This window comes from Nicotiana tomentosiformis, chromosome 1, assembly GCF_000390325.3.
Source record: "Nicotiana tomentosiformis chromosome 1, ASM39032v3, whole genome shotgun sequence".
NCBI lineage: Eukaryota > Viridiplantae > Streptophyta > Magnoliopsida > Solanales > Solanaceae > Nicotiana > Nicotiana tomentosiformis.
Genome location: NC_090812.1, coordinates 51,221,671 through 51,237,846, shown reverse-complemented (window position 1 = coordinate 51,237,846; position 16,176 = coordinate 51,221,671). Strand labels below are relative to the sequence as shown.

Below are 16,176 nucleotides of genomic sequence, written 5' to 3'. Positions count from 1 at the left end.
TGAGACGTGGGCCTGGGGGCCGGGTTTTGGCCGATTTCGGATTTTTGACATATTTATGTAGTTTTTATTGTGGAATTCGATTCTTTACACTATGTTGATAGCAGTATTCTGATTTTTGGATAGATTCGGAGATTTTGGAGACCGAGTCCAGAGACGAGGGCATCCCGGAGTAGGATTTTACGCTGTTAAGGTAAGTAACAATTTTAACTCTGGCTTTGAGGGTATAAACCCAGAGAATTTGATATCATGTGAATATTTGGAGGTGATACTCACGCTAGGTGACGGGCGTGTGGGTGTATACCTCGAGGGATTGAGACTTGGTCCGTCACGTGAGGCCTCATGGCCATCATCTGTATTTACGTAGTTACTTGTTGTTGAACTTGCCTGCCTTCATGTTAGAGATCATGCTTAGGATTTATTCATGCTCACATTATTTGTACTCACTCATAGAAATTATTGTACATGTTTACCTCAGTCTCTATTATTTGCTAATATGTTATTATACTTGATGTAGGTTGTGTTCCCTTATTTGTTGATGATGGTGAGGCTAGTGAGGCACATGATTGAGTGAGGCTGAGGGCCTGGTTGTGAGGATATTAATACCATAGCGCGTGAGTTATCCGCGTAGCATGTGAGTTGACCGTGCGGGTCCAGGTATTGATACCATAGCGTGTGCGTTGTCCGCGTAGCACATGAGTTGACCGTGTGGATCCAGGTATTGATATGATGGCACGTGAGTTGTCCGTGCTTAGCGCTTGGGCTTTGGGAGCCCCTCCGGAGTTTGTACACACCCCCAATGAGCACAAAGTGTTGAGCGTTGAGTGCTGAGTGCGAGTGCTGAGTGATGGAGTGACATTGTTGTGAGGTTGCATTTACTTTTGTTGTTGTGCATTTACCTGTTAATTTTCCTTGTAGTCTTACTGATTTATGAAATTACATGTCTACTCCTGTTTGTACTTAATTGTGGAAATAATAATTGGATTATTCTGCTTAACTCGTCACTACTGCTCAGTTCCTTAGTTATTTTTGTTACTACTGAGTCGGTTGTACTCATACTACATCATGCACTTTATGTGCAGATCCAGGTAAGTTAGAAGGCGGCGATCGTTGAGTTCAGGCCGGCTATCTTTGGAGACTGCAAGGTAGCTGTTAGCGTTCGCAGGACCTTGTTACTCCTCTTGTCATTTCTTCTTTTGGACAGTTAGACAGTTTATATATCTTAGTTAATAGTTTTAGATGCTCATGACTTAGTGACACCCTGATGTTTGGGGCTCGTTTTCGTAGTTTCTATATTATATTTAGAGTTGATTTAGTTTATGAGAAATTCAAATATTGGTATTGTTTTATTAAATTCTTATAATCGATTTAGTAGTAATATTTTGAGAAATAGGCTTGCCTTGTAACACGATAGGCGCCATCATGACCATGGTTAGATTTTGGGTCATGACAAGTTGGTATCAGAGCCTAGGTTACATAGGTCTTACGAGTCATGAGCGGGTTTAGTAGAGTCTTGCGGATCGGTACGGAGACGTCTGTACTTATCTTCGAGAGGCTGCAGAACCTTTAGGAAATCTTCACATTCTTGAATTCTTTTCGTGCGGTATTGATTCAGCTTGAAGTGTAACTCTTTGAATTCCTTCCATGTATTCATATGTGCACATGGGCGCTCGGTATCAATTGTGCATCGACGGCTTGTGATTCCCTGGATAAGGTGCGAGATGTGATTTTTGTGTGTTGATGTCGGGCCAGTTTGGAGGACATGACGTCGGGTTTTGACTGTAGCTTGAGCACTAAGGTGTTGATTTTGTGAGCGCGCGCTTGTGGTACTTTTGGGGATATTTAAGAGAGTATTCAGCGGCTTATGAGCCTTAGGGCGGTGTGGTTTTATGCATGGGTCTCGTGTGGTGAGGCTGGGTTGAGGATTGTGGTGTTATGGCGGGGCAAAGTATTAATTTGAAGGTAATTCAAAAGGAACTCGGATAGATAGGACATCTTGGTAGTAGGTTGGATCGGCATAGTAATGGGTATAAGGGTGGCATGTGGGCCGGTTAGGACCGGCCCAGGACCGCAAGCCCAAATGGGCAGTGGGCCTAAACGGTTCTAACCGGATAGGATCGGGACCGTGGGGAGGTGGGCTGGGTAGTGGGCCGGTCCCATAGGCGAGGCCCGCGAGACCGGGACCGTCTGGGAAGTGGGCCGGTCCCATAGGCGAGGGCCGCGAGACCGGGACCGGCTGGAAAGTGGGCCGGTTCAAGCGGTCCTAAACGGGCCTATCCGGGCCCAAGGGCTAAATGTTTTTAAAAAAAGAATCTGCCACATTATAGCCTTTATGGCATTTAAAATATGGTCGTTTTACCTGCCACAATAGCCGTTGGCTATTTATAAATAGGCATTTAATCCCTCCCCCCCCCCCAACTTTGTTTTAACCCCAATTTTTTTATAATTACACCTTTTCTTATATATATATATATATATATATATATAATTACACCTTATATATAATATAATATACTATATATATACATCTTAAGATATGTATATATATCGAATATAGCTTATATATATACTATAATATACTATATATACATCTTAAGATATGTATATATATCGAATATAGCTTTTGTATATATAACATACTATACTATACACTTATTATATACACTTATTATATATATACACAAAGTGTATAGCATATATCTTAAGATGTATATATAGTATAGTATATATCTATATATATCGAATATAACTTATATATATATATATATACTATATATACATCTTAAGATATGTATATATGTCGAATATATAGTATAGTATAGTGTGTGTGTGTGTGTGTGTGTATATATATATATATATATATATATATATATTATAATATTATAACGCATTGCTTTGAATATCTCTTTACAATATTTTTATCTTTAAATTTGAATTCAAAAATTTAGGTGACAATTCTATAATATAATTTACAAGGAATTGCCTTAGATATTTTTATTACCATTTTTTTTCTCTAACTTTTATAAAAATAAATTAAAAAAATTGAAAGTATTTGTTGGGCCCACTTGGGCCCGCTTAGGCCCGGGACCGGCCCACTTAACCCGGGACCGTTAGTTCGTGGTCCCGGTCCCGGGCCGGTTCCAACAAGAAGCCCGCGAAGCTCGGGACCGCTTAGGACCAGCCTACTTAGGACCGGGCCCGCAAAGCCCACTTAGGACCGGCCCCAGCCTATATGCCACCCTTAAATGGGTATGATTAGTTTTTTGGGTGTGTATGAGGTAATGAGTTCTACAGGTGTTTTGTGCCAATGTCCTTGGGATTTTGGTGGTCAACGTAGCTTGGTTGAGTTAGAAGGATTCAGTCCTTACGAATTGGTTTTGTGCCATTAGGGTTCGGAGAGAGTTCTTGATGGTTTTGAGAACAACTCTTGGCACGTTCGAGAACGAACGTTTGTTTAAAAGGGGGAGGATGTAACGACCCGGCCAGTTGTTCCGAGAGTTATAGCCTTGTTTCTCTCATTCCTGATTCTTTATGTGTTGTTCAGCGGTGTTGAGTTGTATCGAGTTGGTAGGTTTGGGTCCGGAGTAGTTTTGGAGTGAAATGAGACACTTAGTCCCTTAGTTAGAAAGCTAAGTTAGAAAAGTCAACCGGAAGTTGACTTATGAATAAACGAACTCATTGGGTGATTTTAGACTTAGGAGTGTGTCCGGAATGTAATTTGGAGGTCTGTGGTAGAATTAGGCTTGAATTGGCGAAAGTTAGAAATTTGGCGATTTTGGTTGGCGGTGGAAAATTAGGTATCGAGGTCGGAATGGAATTTCGGAAGTTGAAGTAGGTTCGTAGTATCATTTGTGACGTGTATGCAAAATTTGAGCTCATTTGGACGTGGTTTGATAGGTTTCGGCGTCGTCGGCGAATTTTGGAAGTTTAGAAGTTCTTAGGCTTGAATTCGAGGTTGATTTGGTATTTTGGTATTGTTTTGGGTGTTTCGGAGGTTCGACTAAGTTCAGGTAGTGATATATGACTTGTTGAAATTATTGGTTGAGGTCCCGAGGACCTCGGGTGAGTTTCGGATAGGTTTGGGTTGTGTTACACTCGTTTTTCCTATGTTTCGACATCGTTTCTGCAAGCATAAATGATATCATATTGAAAACCTGAGCTTCTATTTCCTTTTTGATTGAAGCATTAGATCCGTATCGTAATTAGGGACCCGTCGCAAAAAGAATCGTCGAATTTGGACATCGTATGAGGATTTTATGGTCATTTTACTAAGAATTAGGTTGCCAGATTTTTCAGATTAATTACGAAATTGTCACTGACGGCGTATTTAAAAATCTGCACTAATTGCAATTATTGAAACCAACATATCTCCTTCATTATAAGGTCAAATTGAGTGATTCAAAAGCCTAACGTGACTAGAATTTCACAAGGAATCCATTGGAGGCATAAAAAGCGAGTTTCGAGATCGTTTGGCATGAGAAACGAGGCAGAATAGCTGTCAGAAAAATATATAAAACGAGGGTTTGTTCATTCGGTCATATTTTGAGTTGGGGAGCTCGGATTTGGGCGCTTTTGGGGGCGATTTTCACCATAAGGATTGGGATAAGTGTTCTCTACTCAGTTTTAGTTATATTTTATAAATCCATCTTCGTTTTTGGGATTTGATTGATGATTTCAAAGTGAAATTGAGGGAGTTAGGGTTTGAGTTTTGGAGAGTTTAAGTGAGGATTTGAGGGACCAAACGGAGTCCGATTTTGATAAATTTTATATGGTTAAACTCGGGAGAGGACGAGGTTTATTATTCTGCCATTTTTGACTAATTTCGAGATGTGGGCCCGGGGAGACGGGTTTTTGCCGATTTTGAATTTTTGGCATATTTATGTAGTTTTTATTATGGAATTTGATTCTTTAGACTATGTTGATAGTAGTATTCTGATTTTTGGTTAGATTCGGAGCTTTTGGAGACCGAGTCCAGAGACGAGGGCATCCCGGAGTAAGATTTTACGCTGTTAAGGTAAGTAACAATTTTAACTCTGGCTTTGAAGGTATAAACCCAGAGAATTTGATATCATGTGACTGTTTGGAGGTGATACCCATGCTAGGTGACGGGCGTGTGGGTGTATACCTCGAGGGATTGAAACTTGGTTCGTCCCGTGAGTCCTCATGGCCATCATCTGTGTTTACGTAGTTACTTGTTGTTGAACTTGTCTGCCTTCATGTTAGAGATTATGCTTAGGATTTATTCATGCTCACATTATTTGTACTCAGTCATAATAAATTATTGTACGTGTTTACCTCAGTCTCTATTATTTGCTAATATGATGTGATACTTGATGTGGGTTGTATTCCCTTATTTGTTGATGATGGTGAGGCTAGTGAGGCACAAGATTGAGTGAAGCCGAGGGCCTTGTTGTGAGGATATTAATACCATAGCGCGTGAGTTGTCCGCGTAGCACGTGAGTTGACCGTGCGGGTCCAGGTATTGATACCATAGTGCGTGAGTTGTCCGCGTAGCACGTGAGTTGATCGTGCGGATCCAGGTATTGATATGATGGCACGTGAGTTGTCCGTACTTAGCGTTTGGGCTTTGGGAGCCCCTCCGGAGTCTGTACACACCCCCAGTGAGCGCAGAGTGTTGAGCGTTGAGTGCTGAGTGATGGAGTGACATTGCTGTGAGGTTGCATTTACTTTTGTTATTGTTGCATTTACCTATTAATTTTCTTTGTAGTCTTACTGATTTATGAAATTACATGTCTACTCTTGTTTGTACTTAATTGTGAAAATAATAATTGGATTATTCTGCTTAGCTCGTCACTACTGCTCAGTTCCTTAGTTATTTCTGTTACTACTGAATCGGTTGTACTCATACTACATCCTGCACTTTATGTACAGATCCAGGTGAGTTAGAAGGCAGCGATCGTTGAGTTCAAGCCGGCTATCTTTGGAGACTGCAAGGTAGCTATTAGCGCCCGCAGGACCTTGTTACTCCTCTTGTCATTTCTTCTTTTGGATAGTTAGACAGTTTATATATCTTAGTTCATAGTTTTAGATGCTCATGACTTAGTGACACCCCAATGTTTGGGGCTCGTTTCCGTAGTTTCTATATTATATTTAGAGTTGATTTAGTTTATGAGAAATTCAAATGTTGGTATTGTTTTATTAAATTTTTATAATTGATTTAGTAGTAATGTTTTGAGAAATAGGCTTGCCTTGTAACACGATAGGCGCCATCATGACCATGGTTAGATTTTGGGTCGTGACAATAACATTCTGCCAAACATCGATTTCTACACAGGCGGACCATCACCAAACATAAAACTTGCAAAAAGGATTGTTACCATATTTTTTTTTTAAATGCAAAGCCTTAAACCATGTTTGGGATAATCTGAATATTCCCATACCTCAAAAGAAAAAGCATATAAAGAAGATTGATTTCCACTGAAAACTTGAGTGAAAATACTGAACAAGTGAAGATGAAGGAGAAGAAGAGGAAAGAAGATGAGCAGAGGCTTCAAAAATGAAGAAAGTGGGAGTAGTTCGATGTTTTAGGATTTATTTGATGAGGGTAGTTTTGGGATTAGTAAAAGCTATAAGGGACAAGTAAGTAATTTCATTGGTCAAAATAAGATGGCTTTTAAGCCAAAAACGGAGAAGTTAGGGTCAGCCAACTTGTGGCTTTTGGCTTTTTTTAAGCCCTTTTTAACTTTTTTTTAAGCAGTTTTCTTGTTAGTCAAACACTCCAAAAATCTAAAAAGAGCTTAAAAACTGGTCAAGCCAATCCAAGTGGGCTCTAAGTGACAAACAAGAACTAAAAAATAAAGAGTCTACATATCCAAGTATTTTATAATGGGAAAATGATCATTAAAGTACTTTGTGATAAGAAATTGATGGACAAATATTTAAAAGTTCCTTTTCAAATTCTACTTTCAATGGGGGACTCCCGTAAAGATGGTGTTATTTTAAGCATGAGAATTTCACAATCACACTTCCAATGTCACTCTTAAAGTTCCTTCTTAATTTCAATATCACAAACTGTACAACAAGTCCATCATGCTGCAACCAAACCCCAACTAAAACAAGTTAATTATATCTGAAAGCATTTAGAGCTTTATAACTTATCGATATTCTGAAAGCATACTAGTACTAGTATTAATTTAAGTTCCAATAGGATGAAAATTGAGAAGTCACTAATTGTGTTAGTGATGTCTCTATTTCAAGTCGGTTTATGGACTCTGTCCCTTGAGCACTGGATCCAGATCATACTCCAGACCAAAACTGGGGAAAGGAAAAGAGACAGCACAGTGCCTTGAGCGCCGACATTTATATGTACAGGTCAAAATGTTTATGATTATAAAAGAAGCATGTTTTGCAGCTTGTGAACAAGAAGGTGGGTTCCCACAAATACAGTAAATGCGACATTCAGCTTCCAAGCGACAGAATAATCACCGGTAGAACTACCCTGAGAAGCAAGAGGTTAAGACCTTAGGCAATATGCTCTGCAAGACTAAGAATCTTAACATGCTTCTTTTTCCTCAACTCATGGGGCACTGGACCAAAAACTCTGGTTCCAATCGGTTCACCATGCTTGTTGATAAGCACCACAGCATTGTCATCAAACTTTACTTCGCTCCCATCACAGCGGCCCCTTGGCATAGCAGCACGAACGACAACACCATAATGAACATCTCCTTTCTTCACTTTCCCACCTGGCTGAGCTTCCTTCACTGAGCAAACTATTGTGTCTCCTAATCTTGCTCCTTTCTTGCCCTTCAGTGCTTGGATGCACATCACTCTCTTTGCACCTGAATTGTCTACCACTTTCAGATTCGTCCTCATCTGTATGAAGGTCCTTTGCTGCTGAAAGGACCAAAAACAAGTAAAGAACTTTAGTATCATAATTGTAACATGAGATAATTCAAATCTTACTCAACATAGCAGAGTTAACTCATAAGATTCAAGACCTTTTTCATATAAACTTTTAGCCATGTGATGTTATTAAGGCACTTTCTCTAATGAAAATAAGCATTTCATATTTTTTATTAGTAAGAAGGGTTTTTCTTAATGTGAAGAATAAATTATGTGACTTGCACTATTACATTATAAGCATGCATTGACAAAATGCACGCAACATCCATATTTCATGATCGATGGCTGATGGACATTGCAAATGGACCGGAAAAAAGAATCGGGTTTTTGGGGGGAGGGGGGGGGGGGTGATTGAAATAGCAGAGCAGACTAACCTGTAACAAATGATTGCACGTCATCTCGCGTGTTGATCTTATTAAACCATCAGGATTGTTGCAGAGGCCACTGAACAATGAACGGCCCACTACTGCAGTTTCATCACACATGTTTAAAGCACAGGTCATGCATACAGACAAGGAAATAAGGAACAGCTGATTATAAGGCAATGCGGATTAGAGCACAGTAAGGCAGTGAATGCAATAAGCTGGTATAGTTAGCATAATAACCTGTTGCAGTTGCTAATGGGCTTCCTAATGCGCATAAAACCATCAATATTGAACAACATTTCGCAAGGTTGTGTTCGTGCAGAATTGTTGATGACTTTGGCTGATAAAAACCATATTAATTCCTTCTTCCAAATTAAATTATCGTGTGTGACTTAAAAAATGATTAAATAAGTTGATAGGTGTAAATGTGTCGTATCAATGCAATTATAGGACTAAGCTAGAGGCCACAAGTTAATTTATTTCTTTAAAGAATATGAAAAAAGAAACAAGAAAAAAGGTAGCTGTATCAAGTAGAAAATGAGTCTCGCATAAACATCACTTTGGACAATGAGGATATCCAATTTGGGATGAAGCAAATCGATTCAACAGAAGTTTTCTTAGCCCAAGAGAATAACTTTCATAAAAATCTAGACTTTATCTTTTAAATGGGTAAAACCCTTCCTTTACAACTATATATCTATGTTCTGCCTGCTATGCTGTAAAGAACGTAAATGACAGTCACTGCTCGAAGATTTTGATATCAAACCCCACCTGAATGGACAGATTAGTTGGTAAAATGACAAATAAAAAAGGGCTGACAAGTAACTAATACATTCTATCACTAGAGACAAACGTGTAGTACCTGTTTATGAGCTGCTCCATGCAAGAAATATAAAATGAGTTCATTGTGTGGATTATAACTATGAGACGTACATGCAAAATCTAACTGAGTTCATTAGAGCATCTCCCAAAGAGAAATAATGTAAACTACCTCTCTGCAGATCAACCAAAGGAGTATCTCAGCCTATAACCTCTAAAACTTACTCCGATTTGTTTCCCTCACTCGTTTCATTTAGTTTATCTACTTGAAACTACATCACCTTTTCCCTTGAGGAAAGGAAAAGAGAGAAAGGGAGAGAGAGAGATCACTGGCATTTTAACATATTTGTCACGTCATTGAAAAAAAGTGAGATACAGGTTCCGTCTCATACAAATGTATAGCATACTGCTCCATCTTAGCAGTCAAAGAATGTAAAGCCCCTTACCACGAACCAACCGTGAAGAAGAAGATGCAGCCATCTTTGGAGAAGATTCTGTGATAGAAATGAGAAAGTTAAATACAATACCATCCCCAAATAGACATAACACAAGCAACAAAACTAAAACACCAATTCCACCAATAGGTGTAAACAATATTCAAATAAATTTAGTGTAAATAATAATAATATTATGTGAAGTACAGCAGTACACCAGCAACTCAACATGTGGGTCAGTGATCAGAGGAAGAAAAAATCAAGCAACAAAAGCCTTGATAAACCTGAAGATTTCCTCTTTTGTTTTTTTTCTTATTTTGAATATGGTAACCCCCTCACCACCACACTCCCTTATCGAGGATCCCAACAGCGGGCCTTTTTTCATTTCGCTCTTTTGGTGAATCGAATTATGGTTAGAGCAGAGGATCCTTGACACTACGGTATTTCTCCCTCGTCTCTTTCCCTTCAGAACCCGCATCACATAATATACATAATATTTGTTTCTACTAACAAAACTTATCAGATACACGCGAATATAAGCATCTCAATCTATTGACTTCCCCTTTTTTCGGTTGATAAACCATAAGTATTTTTGAGAATAAACCAAACACACTGTAACCCATACTTCTTTGCACAAAGACTTGTTAATCTTGAAGCTGAATTACTTAACTCACTACTGTGAACACATCATGACGGACTTACTTTCCAATAAAACTATTTGTTTCAGCACTAGGTCTATCCTTATTTTCACCATTTCAAAGAAAGATTATTGCAAATTGAATCGCGAGTGCACATGTCAAGAAACTAATGCAAGATCAAGTCATCTGGTTGCAATCATCAGTTACTTAAATGGAGAAAATAAGGATAGCTCTCAAAATTTTTATCGAGAATTAATTTGAACTACAACAGTATGAGTTTCTGTGCCCATTGTTTTCCTGGAAAAGCAATTGCAATCTTCCATCCGGATTCAGAATCCTAAATACTGTATTAAAGAAGTATGCAACCTTCAGATACTATCAATATTCAAAAAAGGCCTCTTTTAAATTCCAGAATTCGGAGTTAAAGACGGCCATTTCGATGGGGAAAGAAGCCACAGAAAGTACCTCTTTCTTCACCAAGACATCCTTAATTAAAGAAGAAGTAGAAAAACAAGTCACTACTGAATAAAGAAGCTTAGTCCCACTAGTGAATTCCCTTAGCTCACGAACAACAAGTGTATCATATAAGATATAACTCTTGCTTTCCAAATAGTAGCTTTATAGGATCTTATGATTTTCAAAATCCTAACAATTTCTATCAATGCAATGAAGTATACAACGTACCAAAACTCACATTACAGAGTTTTCATGTAAATGTATCAATTAGCAACTGGGGTTAGACAAATAACAAATTTTCACCAATTTACAGAACACCTTACTATTACTAAGCCCAGAGAATCAACAAAAAATCAACACTAACAAAATTAATCCAGAGCAAATATAAAAAATTTAACCTTTTAGCTCAAAAAGTAGGGAAAAAATCACCAACTTGCAGTACCCATTAATCAAAACCCAGATTAAAATGCGCAAAGTTAATCCGAAGCATATATAAAGATTGAATCCTTTTAGCTCAATGGGTATTAAATTTGGATCTTTTCTTGATAGACTATTAATCTTTAAAGGTGATAGATTGATGTGTCAAGTATGAAGACTTTACACTTACAGCTATAAGGAATAGTAGAAAGATGAACTGAGAAATAAGGATCTGATATTGTCAATCGTTGATGCTTCGTTTTGGCTGAGAAAAATGAACCTCTGGTGCGTCTAGCTCCCTAGGGTTTATGGTTTTCCTTTTTGTTTGTTTTTTTTTTCCCTTTTTCCCTTCTTTTTTTTTTTTAACTTTCTCTCTGAATAAAATATAGACAAGATGTTTTGCTCTGTTTGTTATAGTTATTAACAAAAAAAATATATAGACAAGATGTTTGCAATTGAATTCTTTCACATTAATTTTTGCTTTTCTTTTTATATTTTGAACTTTTAAGACTAAATACAAAAGGAGTATCTTAATATTTCATTTCACTTAGGATGAGCTATTAAATATTTATTCTAGTAAAAGATGTCTTTGACGTTTTTGCTATTCTGTTTAAAATTGTTGTAGTTATTGAATCTTTGATCTCCACAATCGTCGATTTAACAATGCAGGATTCTAATGATTTTTTTCATTTTGTAGTTAGTCATAGTATTACGTAATACGTATAGCTGAAATTTGTATACTTAATTGACAATTTACATTAATTCAATTATTTAATTACTTAATCAATTTATTATTACACGGCAACTATAGTAGTTTCATGTAATGTTAGGATGAAAAAAATTGTGAAAATTTAAAATTTATTTCCCAAGTATTTTTTAGAACAAATGTCTGGTTCTACTCTAGCTAGTTTTCGGCGTAGTCCAGTTCTCCTTGCGTATGTAATCTTGTACTCTCATCACAACCATACTATTCTTTACAGCATTAATAAGAAGAAATTAACTCTAATTTCTTTTCTTTGAAAAAATAAAATTACAGACCTATGAAGCTGTTATTCCAGATCCAACATGAAAAGATTAGCTTTACGGAAATAAAACACCTAGAAGACTGAAAATAACTTTAACTTTATCTTTTTACTTTAGAAATAAGAGTAAATTATAAACTTTTTATATCACATATAAAATATCTCATTAACCAAACATTCACAACAATAAAACATATGGACAAAATTACTAATCTTTGTATTACAATTTCTACAGTATGATATAAGTGCATACGCAGCAACCAACTCATTAGATTGCCAATTTGATTAGAAAGGTGACACCTCTTTCCTACTGAAATACTTTCCTGATGGAGCTCCCTCAGGTAAAAGAGCAATCCAAACAGGACTTTCAGCACCCTCTTCAACACTCAATTTGCCACAATTGATAGTCATATCAGTTTTGACATAGCCTGGACAAACACAGTTGATGAGAAAACTTGGGTATTTCTTGGCCAATATTCTTGTGTAAGCATTCACTGCTGATTTTGATAGTGTATATGCAGGTAAAATCAGAGGCCAGTTTTTACTTTCCAACAAACCCTCCTTTAAATCTTGCAAGAAAGCATTCAGAACCTCATCCACTCTGTCTTCTGTTAAATTCTCAGCATCACTTTACACTCCTACAGCCCATTCATTGCGTACATGCTGAAACAACATTCAATTGTGCCAAAATGAAAACAGTCAGAAGATTTGTCTATTCTCTAAAATTGTAAGAGTACTATGACATATATGATAATAGTAGAATATGTGTATTAAAGTTTACGTTTTATACACTGACAATGCAAGTAAACTGTTATGTTTTCGTTTTTTTTGAGACCGGTGGCGGAAAGGGTTCACCCCCTCGCCGAAAATTACATTGTATATACAAGGCAAAATCTGTTTTTCACATTTATATACTATGTTTTGAATCCTCTTGAGACAACCCAAAAGCATAGTTTAGTGGTCAAAGGAGTTCAAAATCTTTGTGAGAGGTCATTTGTTCAATTCCCACTAGCTACAATTTCTTTTAATTTTTTTTAACTTTTTCCTTTTTTTAACCCCATTAGCGAAAATCCTGCCTCTGTCACTGCTTGAGACATCTTAACAACTAAGAAAAGTTGGCATGTAATTTGATGAAATACCTCTAAACTAAGAAAAGTTGGTATGTAATTAGATGAAATACCTCTAACTTTCCAGCAAAGGAGGAGACATTGACAATACGAGGTGAATCAGAACTTTGAAGTAGAGGTAATAATTCTTGAATCATCTGTTTTGGCCCATAGTAGTTTGTTTTTAGACATTCTTCAGCTACATCATAAGTTTGAGTTGCTACCTTTATCTTCTCAACGAATAAGTCTTGCTGCATCACCAACACAAGATTCATTTCAAATGGATAAAAGAATGTGCTGAAGAAATTCACAGGACCATAAAATTGCAGTAGAAGAAACTTTTTATTTTGTTTGGTGGAGTGGGTGAAAGAGACATTAATTACAGTAATTCATTACTTTTTAGCTATGTTGCTCGGACCCTCCAAAAATGTTATCGGATGCGTGTCAGATCCTCCAAAAGTAGTGCATTTTAAAGAGTCCGCACAACATAGCGTTTTAGTGTGTATGGTATCATTAATATGTGAACTCAATGGAATATCTATAAGCAAAAGAAGAATTGATGTGATATAATCACTTACTTCTGGACTTGTAATTGTAACATCTTTATCCATAAGCACTCCAATAACTGCTGCATTATTCACCTGGTACGTTTGTTCAGAAATGATGTACAGTATATATTATGTTACATAATGGTTAAGCATAATCATGAACTGTTAGTTAACCAAACATAAAAAATTAGAGATTAAGAATGCAAATCTCAATTTGAAGCACATATATTTATATATATTAGACAATTGCATGTACTAGCAGCTCACCTTAACCTGATGGTATAAAGTACTGGTACATTCATTTGTTCTTTTTCTTATAAAAAGTGAAACCAATTTTCTAAAATCGAAGAGGAATTTGGAAGTGGAAATTACCAAGATATCAAGCTTGCCAAACCTGGCTTTGATGAAATCTTTGAGTTGTGCAATACTAGAAGGGTCAGTCACATCAAGCTTATGAAAAATAACATAATCAGATAGGCCACACTTCTTTAGTATATCAATAGCTTCAGCCCCTTTTATTTCATCTCTAGCTGTTAAGATCACCACTATCCCCTTTGAAGCTAGCTGTATACATATTTCTAGTCCTATTCCTTTGTTGGCTCCAGTCACAACTGCAATCCTGATAACAAATTTGAAACCATATATAAGAAAAAATAATGCTCAATCTTACTCACACAAAGATATATATAGAGCCCGAGCTAGACAATAGTGAGTTATGTTGAACCTCTTCAAATCTGCCATTGTCGAGGTAGGAAATAGAGTCCATTTATAAGGGGTGCTCTTAGGGTCCACTAGGTCAAAGTCCAGTAATTTTAGTAATTATTATAACCCTAGCTATCCCTATACAAGCACACATACGGTGTACTTCTAGAAATACAGAATGCGCAGTATTTTCCTACACTTAGTCTTCTTTTAAAGTCAGACTAGAGTTTAGACTGTGAAATAGGGTTGCTCCAACACACCGTGAAAACCACCACCTACTAGTAATTCCAGCGGCGGTTCATCCGTTTTCGCTTCCGCTACGAAGAACGTAAGTTCTCTGTTTATGATTTACGTGCAATCTAACGTAAGTTCTAATGTTTTCAGCCGATAAGGACAACGAACTAGTATAATCCCACAGGTGGAATTTAGCAGTAATATGTACGCAGGTCTTACCCCTAAAGAAATTCTGCCACTGCTTATAGAGAAGGAAAAAATCAAAGGAAAAAAAGGAGTGAATGTTATTGAATGGAGTACCTTTGAGTTGCCAGGAAGTTTGAAGCTTCTGCCATTGGTATGAAGTGTTGCGTGTTCGAATGTGTGTAAAAAAGAAGAAAGACTAGAAGAGTATTTCAGGCCCACGTACGGTTTAATTTGTGTGTTCCTTAATAGAGTAGTATTGAAAGTGAGTTTGTAATGATCTAACGTTTTAGTATTAATCATTCGACGACTGTGTTGTGTGGTAGGAAACGTGGAATAACTGAACAGCTATATATGATTGAGAATTAAGACAATTGGCAGCCATTCGTTCTCGGTCACAAAATATCCGGTTCCCACTTAAACCATTGTCTTCATTTCCTGTACCTTTTTCCTTTTGTATTCTTTTACTGCATCTTTTCGTTCTTGTATACTAGTATTAGCCCCGCGCGAATACGCGGACACTAATCATGTCAAATATTTGAGTTATTTGGATTATATGTAAATAATCTTAAAATTTAAATTTTCTCGATAAATATAGATAATCATTGGATATTAATTAAGAAACACTACGTGAAAAAGATTAACTATTTCTCAAATCTCCTAGTTATAATTTCATTTTCTTTTTGGTATTATTCTCGCCGGTGTCATTGGATCCTAAAAATAGTCAGAAAATAAAATAATAACTCATATTTATGGCAAAATAATCAAAGATTGAGATTATGAAGGACTATTTGGATACGACTTGACTCTTTTGCTATTACTTGAACTCTTATTTGGTATGTTGATATCTTTCAAAAAATATTTCTATTTTAAAAATTCAGTTTCTAATACTTTATTTTTCAATAATAATTATTTTTATAATAATGGAAGTGAATATTATTCTTAATTCAAAACTCATTTTAGTCGGCTATCTAAACATTTAAAAAAGTTTTTAGCTAATGAATTTTTTTCCCCTAGTATGACTCTATTTTGATATTTGACATTAACCATGTTAAATATCTGAGTTATTTGAATTATATATAAATAACCTTAAAATTTAAACCTTCTAGATAATTATAGATAATCGTTAGATATTAATTAAGAAACACTAAATAAAAAAGACTAACATTTTCTCAAATCTCGTAGTGATAATTTTATTTTTGCACCATTCTCATTGGTGTCATTGGAACCTAAAAATAGCCACAAAGTGAATAACTCGTATTTATGCCAAAGCACAAAGGTTGACACAATATGAACGATTCTTTGGTTATGACGTGACTCTTTTACTACGACTTGAACTCTTATGTGGTATGCTGTTATCCTTTAAAAAATATTTCTATTTTGAAATTC

The 16,176-nt window shown here is 36.5% G+C and overlaps 2 protein-coding genes across 5 annotated transcripts; both read right to left on the bottom strand.

Moving 5' to 3' along the window:
• Positions 1 to 7,324: 7,324 nt before the first annotated feature.
• Positions 7,325 to 11,393, bottom strand: LOC104093685 (large ribosomal subunit protein uL14mz). Of its 4 annotated transcripts, none has more exons than XM_009599474.4 (4): positions 11,183 to 11,393; positions 9,494 to 9,541; positions 8,238 to 8,329; positions 7,325 to 7,854 (listed from the first exon to the last, which is right to left on the bottom strand). In XM_009599474.4, exons 2-4 carry the CDS (start codon positions 9,525 to 9,527, stop codon positions 7,480 to 7,482), a joined length of 501 nt encoding a protein of 166 aa, XP_009597769.1. In that variant the 5' UTR covers positions 9,528 to 9,541; positions 11,183 to 11,393; the 3' UTR covers positions 7,325 to 7,479. The 4 variants fall into 4 exon arrangements, with proteins under 4 accessions (XP_009597769.1, XP_070038703.1, XP_009597770.1 ...); XM_070182602.1 differs by having other exon boundaries at positions 8,238 to 8,326; positions 11,183 to 11,352; XM_009599475.4 differs by having other exon boundaries at positions 10,974 to 11,351.
• Positions 11,394 to 12,135: 742 nt separating this feature from the next.
• LOC104093686 (short-chain dehydrogenase/reductase 2b-like) lies at positions 12,136 to 15,061 on the bottom strand. Its single transcript, XM_070182599.1, has 5 exons — positions 14,905 to 15,061; positions 14,041 to 14,287; positions 13,699 to 13,761; positions 13,195 to 13,371; positions 12,136 to 12,677 (listed from the first exon to the last, which is right to left on the bottom strand). Exons 1-5 carry the CDS (start codon positions 14,937 to 14,939, stop codon positions 12,645 to 12,647), a joined length of 555 nt encoding a protein of 184 aa, XP_070038700.1. The 5' UTR covers positions 14,940 to 15,061; the 3' UTR covers positions 12,136 to 12,644.
• Between the last annotated feature and the right edge of the window lie 1,115 nt (positions 15,062 to 16,176).